This window comes from Bombus terrestris, chromosome 5 (assembly GCF_910591885.1).
Source record: "Bombus terrestris chromosome 5, iyBomTerr1.2, whole genome shotgun sequence".
NCBI lineage: Eukaryota > Metazoa > Arthropoda > Insecta > Hymenoptera > Apidae > Bombus > Bombus terrestris.
Window position 1 is genome coordinate 12,369,752 of NC_063273.1, and position 9,281 is coordinate 12,379,032.

At 37.5% G+C, this 9,281-nt stretch overlaps 1 protein-coding gene across 1 annotated transcript; it reads left to right on the plus strand.

The window, feature by feature from the left end:
• Nucleotides 1-5,031: 5,031 nt before the first annotated feature.
• On the plus strand, nt 5,032-8,850 carry LOC110119316 (golgin IMH1-like). Its single transcript, XM_020863196.2, has one exon. It carries the CDS (start codon nt 5,032-5,034, stop codon nt 8,848-8,850), a length of 3,819 nt encoding a protein of 1,272 aa, XP_020718855.2.
• The last annotated feature ends 431 nt before the right edge of the window (nt 8,851-9,281 follow it).

Consider the following 9,281-nt stretch of genomic DNA (forward strand, 5'->3'; position numbering starts at 1 on the left):
TAAAGGAAAGAGAGAGAAACTGGAGACATAGCCATGAAGGGAAAAGAACAAGAAAGAGAAAGATGGGACTAGAAGAGGTGAGAAAGGGAGGGATGCTGATAGAAGCAAGAGAGGAGCAAGAAAGGATGACAGCAGATCAGATTATAGAGGAAAGAAGAAAGAGAGAAACAGAAGAGAGGGGGAAAAGGATAAGGGAATCCAAATATAATATACACTACAGAAATATAGCCAAAGAAAATTACCAAAGTACCTAGAAGAGAAGATGAAGTGGAAAGACAGAAAAATACTGGCAAGATTCAGATGTAGAAACAAAACCAAAGCAAGGGAATACTGGAAGGAAGAGGGAGAAAAAAGATGCAGACTATGAAAAAGGAATAAAGAAGACCTGAAACATGTAATAGAAGAATGTGAAATAACGAGAGGACCAAAGGACATAGGAAAAGTACTAAATGAGACGGGAGAAGGTTTAGCAGAACTGAAAGCAATAATGGAGAAGAGAAGGGCAAACGGTAGGAAGGATGCACAGCAAGGAGACTAAAGCCCAAAGTAGCAATAGTTTTTAGTCATTAGTGGTTAATTTGTAGTTCCTAGTTTTAGTTTTTAGAGAATAGGGAGTGCAATAGAGTGGAAAAGAGGGGAGGTAGATATGTAAAAAAAGTGTATTTTCGAGCTATCGCGAAGAGACGCGGTCGTTAGAATACGCGTCAACGGGAGTCGTAAATTCCCGTTACGATTAGAATAATCGACACCACGAATAATTCGATCCCCGTATTTCGGTTAGGATAATCGGGGTGGTTGATGCGGTATAACACTGGGAGTCACAGAGTTATAATAATGTATATTTCCAACGCTTTATACAATCACACAAAGTAGTAACGCCGTTGATTAAGATACAGATAACGAGAGAAGGATTAGTCTTAGATGAGAGAAGGAGAGCTTCAGGAGCTCTAGGCCCTTGAGAGTTATAGGAACTGTCGGAGTTCTGGATAATGTGAGAGCCTTAGGAGACTCTAGGCCGTGTAGGCACCTTGAGAGTTGTAGGAAACTCTGAGAGATATAGGAACGGTGAGAGTTATAGGGAATGCAGGAACTCTAGGCACCGTGAGAAATGATGAAGGAACTCTGAGAGATGCAGGAACGGTGAGAGCTATACGGATTATAGGAACTTTAAGCACCGTGAGAGAAGACGTGACTCTGAGAGATATAGGAACGGTGAGAGTTGTAGGTATTGCAGGAACTCTAGGCACCGTGAGAGACGATCTAACTCTTAGAAAGGTAGGAATGGTGAGAGTTGTAGGAAATGCAGGAACTCTAGACACCGTGAGAGACGATCAAACTCTAAAGTTTTATTCTGATGTGAGTACGGAGGAAAGCTCGGTATGGGTGTGCCCTTTGAACGAAGAACGCGGATTCGTTGCTTACATTTTTAGTTAGGAAAGTGAGGGCAATGGTCCGCGATGCCGATTGGTTATGACCAATGTTAGGAAGGAAGAAAGGAGAAAGAAGCCTCCTACCAACTTGGATCCTAGGCGACATTGTTTATAGGGAAACTCAGATTTTCCGTTAGGTAGATCTCCGCTTTTTTCGTTAGGCTACTACCCGCTTTCTTCGTAATTCTTAAGAGCACGTAATAAACCCAAGGACCCTTCTAAAAAACCAGCTGAAAATACTTCTGGAATTAGAAAGTCCTTTCTGGCAAACAGATTGACTTAAACCATTTGTGCGAACAATGCAGTTAGGATTTCAACTTTATGGTGGGTCCTTAGGCCTATGGAGGGTTCGAAAGACGGCACGTAGACCGTTGGCTGTCACGCCGCGCGGGATGGAGTGCAGATGTGTTGCGCGGCGTAACAAAAAGAATTAGACATAAGAGATGTAAAACTGAAAGTTCGTCCAAAGCCGAAAGGCACGAACTAAGCAATAATAATAATAATAATAATAATAATGTAGTATCGTGGACAAAAGGCCTAAGATATCGGCCGAACCGTAAACAATGTCGCGACAGCCGCGGCATCGTCCGGTACATCAGTGTGTCGTCAGTCCTTTGAAGTGGATAGTTTCGTGGAAAGGGCCTGCGTGACTCTGGCCACGGGTGTTTCGGGACACGTGTCCGATAGGACGGGAAAGACAAAGAGACGCTAAAGACAGTGTTAGTTGAGACGCCGGCGAGAAGGAATGCAAAAGGCGTACAGTGTGAGTTGAGAAGCGAGAGCGAGCGAGTGCAGAAGCCGAGGAGTAGAGTTGTAGAGTTGCTAGTGTAACGTAAATCACATCAGAGACCAGGACACACACACACCGCGGGCAGGATGGTGTCCCGGTCGGCATACTTCGAACCCGATGGACCGATGAGGGAAACACATGGCGACCTTGGCGACAATGTATATTGCCGGAGTACCTGAGGATTCATTTATGGCCTAACGGTCCTTCCACCAAATGTTCTAGAAGCGTAGCAACGGTCACGTACGCCTACAGGGTAGTGGGGATAATGAGAGAACAGATGTCACCGAAAGTAAAAAGATTGTAAGAGTCTCACTCTCGTACGGTCACGGCTAGAGCTCAGAAGTGTCTTATAAGTGTGTAAACGAAGGAAAAATAATGTTTTCTTCTTTCTTTTAAAATTTCCTTTTATTTTACGTGACACTAGCGTTGTAGAGAGATCGAGTTGTTAGAGTTATAGAGTTGCGAGAGTGATTTGAGTAGAATAAGATTTTTGCGTTTAGTTCAAGTTGGACATTTATCGTTCTCTGTCCAATTAATCTCTGTTACTTTTATTTATCTCAATAAATAGTATTAGGAGAATTTTACAAATCTAAATTATCCTAATCCTATCCTTTTTCCGATACTACAATAATGTACACTGTATATATATGTATATATCATGCGATGTACAAAATATTCAGCAAAAAAGAAAACGTTTATGGATATTTTAAATGTACCTCATCAAAATGTTTGTAATATTCTATTAATTTGTGTGATTCGCTGTTTTGCATAACGGCATAGACGGATATTACAGAAATACCAACTTTCGGACACATCTTGAATTATGCACAATAACGATGTTGTCACGACCGGCATACTTCAAATCCGATGGACCGATGATGGAGATAGAGATGTGGCGGCCTTGGCGACAATATATATCGCCGAAGTGCCTAATGAGTCATCTATATCCTAACGGTCCTTCCACCGAATATTCTAGAAGCGTGGCAACGGTCAGGTACGCCTACAGGGTAGTGGGGATATTGAGGGATAACAAACAAAGAAGAAATAAGTCCCACCGAAAGCCAAATTGTAAGAGCTTCAGTCTTGGAAAGTCATGGCTGGAGCTCAGAATAAAATCGCAGTCAGTGTAAATTCAGAATACAAGAAATAAATTCTCTTGTTTTTTTGTTACCTTAATTTCTTTCTTTTCGTTCGAGCTACTCCTTTTTTATTTTTACGTGACAATGTAGTTGCTATGTTAATAAAGAAAATTTTGTAGATGTTAGAAAATGCAATGAAACCATGTTCATACATACATTTAACCTACATGTATATATAACATGTCGAAATTAATACAAAATATTATTAAAAATGTAAATATTCGAAATAAGTTTATTCTTTTAAATCCCTGCTGTCTTTTAGCTATATGTATCAACAAATCCTTCTTTTTTCAATTTTATGAACATGTTTTGTATTAACAATAATATTAAGGCATAGTTATATTTATCATCGACAAATTACATAGTCTATCTCTCATTGTTCTAATCGTTTTATAAGTTCAAGCTCACCTTTAAAAAAGAAATATACTATTAGTATAATTCTACAAAAAATAGCTCTGTAATCGACATTAAGAAAAAAAGAGTATGTCAGTCAAAATATTAATTTCCACTAAACAAAAAACGGTATGTGACGGCAACTATTTCTATGACACGATTAAACATGTCAAATGAATTTTCAACGATGTAACCACAAATTTTTATACAAAAATCCCGTAAAAATTTGAAATGCTGTAAAAATAAAAATTTTATGTACATATACAGATGCAGAAAATCTGAGAACTGTGTTTAATGCCTCCTTAAACAATTTGTATTCAATATATAGTAAGTCGTTTATTTATTTATTTACAAAATTTACGCTGTAGCTTACATGCATGTATACTGCACATTATTTAGGTCTACAAGTTTAGATATGTACTTGAATTATGAAAATAAATGAGTCAATAATAAAAATTACAGTTATCAAATATCAAAGTGGGAAAGTATCAAATACAGATTCAATAAATTAGAAACAATAAATTCAAAAAAATTAAATTATAGTTATATGTATATGACGAGACCGTGATTATCTAAACTAATTATGGTACACGTTGTTCGGATAATCGAATAACTTTGTTCTCATATGGAAAAATATAATTTATTTTCATCTATTGCATAAATATTACTATTAAACAAGAATAAAAGTTATTGCAGAAAGCAAAAGAGAAAAAGAGAAGAAGTAAGGACAGAAGTAGATGTTGATAATAATTATAGTTTATAAAATTTGTAAACCAAATCCTATTCAATCTCAATTCAAGGCCGCTAGGCTGAAATAAAACTATCTATCGATACAAAATCAAAAGCTTTTGAGTAGAAACGTAACAGTTTCTATCCTTGTTTTTCAATCTATCTTACAAAGAATCATTTGCAAATTTTTCATTAATCAATATTCCGTTAATTCTTCTACTTGACTATAAACAAAATCTACATAGAGGTATTTTTGCATCACTTTCAGCATTGTCAATTCAACCGAGCAAAAAAGGCCAAATTCGGTCAGCGAATATAACTCTGATATAACTGGATCGCGATCAGCACACCGACTCGAAAATATCAGTTAAAATTAATCGAAGCAAACATTTCGGTTTCACTTACATGGTAGGCAGATGAGTATCTAACAATGATGGACGCATACCTTGACAATTGTCTATCGATCGAGGTAAATAACGATAACGCGTTCAAAGAAAAGACGAGAATAGCACACGCCGCATCTACCACACTATGTAAAATGAATAGCATAATGAAGCAGATGAGAAACTGGCGGGACGACCGTATGAAATTACGATCCAACATTTGGCGATTAAAGCTAGCTTTACGAGTCGCTGCAAGAGACACAGACGACACTTTGCACGCTGTCCGATTGATCGAACATCAAAAAACAGAAATCAAACGGCTAGAGACGGTGAATAAAGATTTGAAGAAAGAAATCGCTGATATTAAGTCTGCTCTGCTAGATGGAGACTACGTTACGCGGGAAACCGCTTGGAAATCCGATGACAAGGCCGTGGAAGTTAAACAGGAGTACTTAATCGAGAGAGAACGTTTGAACAACGAGATTCAATATCTGAAAAGTCGGTTGAAGGAGGTGGAAGGGGGTCACGAACACAATTCGGAAGTGGAACACTTAAAATGCAAACTGAAGCACTTCATGATGGTCGACTACACTATGGAAATTATATTCACCGATATAGTTAACAAAGTCGCCGAGACAATAGCAAATCTATCCGAGGAACTAGTGAATGTAAACGATCGCTTGCACAAGTCGCAAATGAAAAACGATAATTTGTACGTCGAGATCGATAAACTGAAAGCCGTGATAAGATACAGAAATGGTAATCTCACGGATTATCGGAAGAGAATTGTTGAGCTGGATAATCTAACGAAATGTTTGAAGACAGAATTAAATAGATTCAAAGTTAATGACGGTAATAATTCTTGGAACATTGATTCAAATAGTCATAATAATCTTAATAATATCGAACGACTGGCAAAAGATTTAAGAAACAAGCTAAAAAACGACCACGAGGTACTGCTTGCTGGTGGCGATCCGGATTACTTAAAATATATACAGAAAATCATCGAATTGAGCGTTAATTTAAAGCAACTGCATATCGGATTTGCAAAATTTAGCAACCAACTTAATCCATTATCTCTAGGCAAAGTAATGAAATCTAACGAGTATTTGAAACAACTTGCAACATTGGATTCGACTTTAAAGGAAATCGACATCGAAATTGATAAGTTAAAGAATAATCATATAAAGAACCATTATAGAATTGGCGGCAGCGACGGTCTAGAATACTTAATTAAAATAGAAGAACTCGAGACGATCATCGAAAAGACACGGTCGACCATGAATGGATTGAATCGTCGTGCGGAAGGAAATTCCAACAAATCGAAAGACCTTGAAGAATTAGAAAATTTCGTCGGTAGAGTGTGTCACCAGATTAAGCAGTTAGAAGTGATCGTCGTATCCAGCGATCGTCTAAATACATTCAAGAGAATCGATCAGTTGAAGGGTTTGATCGTTCGATTAAAGTCGGAACTGAATGAGAAAGACGCCCATATAAACGTTCTTGACCAGGAATTGTTCGGTACTGAAAATTTGTTGGAACAAAAAAGAAAAGAATTGCAGCATACACAGAAAAAGATTGTCATGCTAATGGAAGAGAACAAAATTTCGAAGTTGAGAATAAAGATGATGGAGGAGAAAGCGTTGGAACTCCAGCGTGATCAGGAGGATTCGAGAAAGGAGCTGGTACAACTACAAAAGGTGGAACGCGAAGCGAGCTTAACAAGAAAAAAATTACAAAATCTTCAGAGCGATAAGGAAAGATTGTTAAAGGAAATGGGAAAAATTCGTGACGCCGTACAAAAGAAAAGCGAGGAAGCAAGGAGCGTTCTTATCGAGAGAAACACGATGGAGAAAGCATTAAACGCCAAGATCACGGACTTGACACGAAACATTCAGATTACTTTGAAGGAAAATAAAAAATTAAAAGAAAATGAAAATGCAAAGCGTTCGGAAGAAGCGATAGAGAAAATGAATGCTGAATTACAACAACTGAAGGTGGACTTAGCAATTTCGAATGAAAATTTCGATAATGCGAATCGCGAAATTGCCGATCTGAAAATTAAATTGTACCATTTTTCCGATGCTAAAACAAGACTGGAAACGAACATTTTTCATTTAGAGTCGAAAAAAGAGGTGCTCGTGTATCAACTAGGCGCAGAAAAAGCTACCGCCGATGAACGACTGAAAGAGTTCACCAACTTAAAATCCGATTACAACGAATTAGACATCAAAAGGGCGAATCTCGAGAAAGAGAAAGAACAATTAAACGTGAATTTGACGAATATAAAGATCGAAAAGGAGCTACTAGAAAAATCCGTAAATCACGTTCGCACCAAATGTACCATGCTTGAGGACAAGATTGATAAGTATAAATGTGAACGCAACAGTCTACTCGAAGAAATCAGAAACTTTAGAACGAGCAATGAACATTTAAGTAACAAATTGGAAGTTACGCAAACAGAATCGAACAGGATCGGGGACAAAATAAAACAACTAGAATTTGAAAACTCGAAACTGCACGATGATTTAAACGGACTGACTTTAAAGAAAATTAACTTCGAAAACCGCGTGCAAACACTTCTGTTAGAAAAGAATCAACTCGCAACACGCATTAACGAACTAGACAAGAACAGTGTCACACTAAACGATCTATTGAACCAAGTTAAAACGGTGAATGAACAAAATTCTATTGTCGAATTAAACAAATTAAAAGCGGATTATAGTAAAATGAGATCGGAAAACATGTCTCTACAAACTACTCTCGATGAGGTAAGACAAAACAATGAAACGTTGAGGAAAGCAACCGAGGAACTGAACTTGAGACTGAATGAAATTCACAGCGAATGCAAGATATTGGAGAACCAGCTACAAATTTTAGAGGTGATGAACGCCACATTGAAAAAAGAAAAACAATTGTTGGAACAGAAGTATACGACCAGTTTACGATCCAAAATCTCCAATATAGAAAAAGAGGAAACAGTGGTGTATAGCAAGTCGATTTTTAGCCAACAAAATGAACAAATGCACGTGGAGCGTGCAACGAGAAAAGCTTTTAATAGCAAATCTGGTAAACGCTTGAATGACAAAATAAAATTAATGGAAGCAAAAGAAGAGCTAAAGAAAGTGATTGTAGAAAACGAATCGTTACGATTCGAGGTATTAAACTTGAGGAGTCAGAACTTTGAAGTTAAAATGCAATTGGCTTGCACGAAGGATGAGCTTCGAAAGCAGAAGACTGAATTAGTAGAGAACGAAACGAATGAAATCGTGTTTAAACCTACCTCGAACAAGCTAGAAATCGTGAATTTTTATTATAAAGAGATCAATAGTTACTTGAGTCATGATATGAATAATGTAAAAGCAGTAACACGTATCGGTCAGTCAAGTATATGCCCTTATGACAGGTCGACAACGGAACAAGCCGGAACGCAAATCGAGAAATTAATGGAAATTGCGAACAAACTAAAAGTGCAGAACATTGCCCTAAAAATGGAGATAAATTCTCTAAGATGCAGCTTGGTTGTTAACTTCACGAAAGACGAAAAAAGGAAGGAAGAGCTGCGAATCGCGACTGAAGAAATTCAAGCATTGAAAACGGAATTGACGACACTGAGAGACGAAAAAGAGTCTTTACGGGTTCGGTTGGATACAGCAAATTCGAAATTGGATCGGTTAGAATCTGAGAAAACTGCTTTGAAAAATGAGCTATGTGCCATAAGGAAAATCAATTCCGGTCTCAAACACAAAACAAGCGAATTACACTGCGCTTATCAAAAGTTGAAGGAGAAGAGTGTAGAATTTGAAAGCTGTATGATGAGAGCGATTAATAAAATAAAGAGATATACGATGAGTGCGGATAATCTGGACAATCCAAATGATTTGAAGGATCTTTTAAAAAAGTACATTTCGAGCGAAGAAATTTTATATTCAATCGAACAGAAAATAAACATAGAAGATACATACAAAAATTTTGAAATGATGTAATTCGATAAAATTATTTCGTTAGTTATAATGAAATAAATTGATAGAGTATATACGCAACTACGTATAAAGAAGACAAATTGTAATATAGGGCTTATTTTTATTTTTAGGCAATTTTTCTATAACAAGTGAGCTAATTAAGTTAAATATGTATTTTAATATAATATTTGTAAGAGAAATTTGATTCAATCCTGAAAGCACAGCATTTTATTTATTGTCATGCTAGGGTTAGGTTAGGGTTTAGTTTAGCATGATTGGAGAAGCTGTCGAGATGGTATCGCAGATAAAGTACCTGGGTCTCATCATCGACAGCCAGTGGACGTTCGGGCCGCGCTCCCGAGTTTGACTCCCTAGTTCCAAAGGTGTCGGCGGCGGTCAACGCTTTGTGCGGTATGCTGTCGAACATCGGCGGGATAGGAATCGCGGTGCGCCGA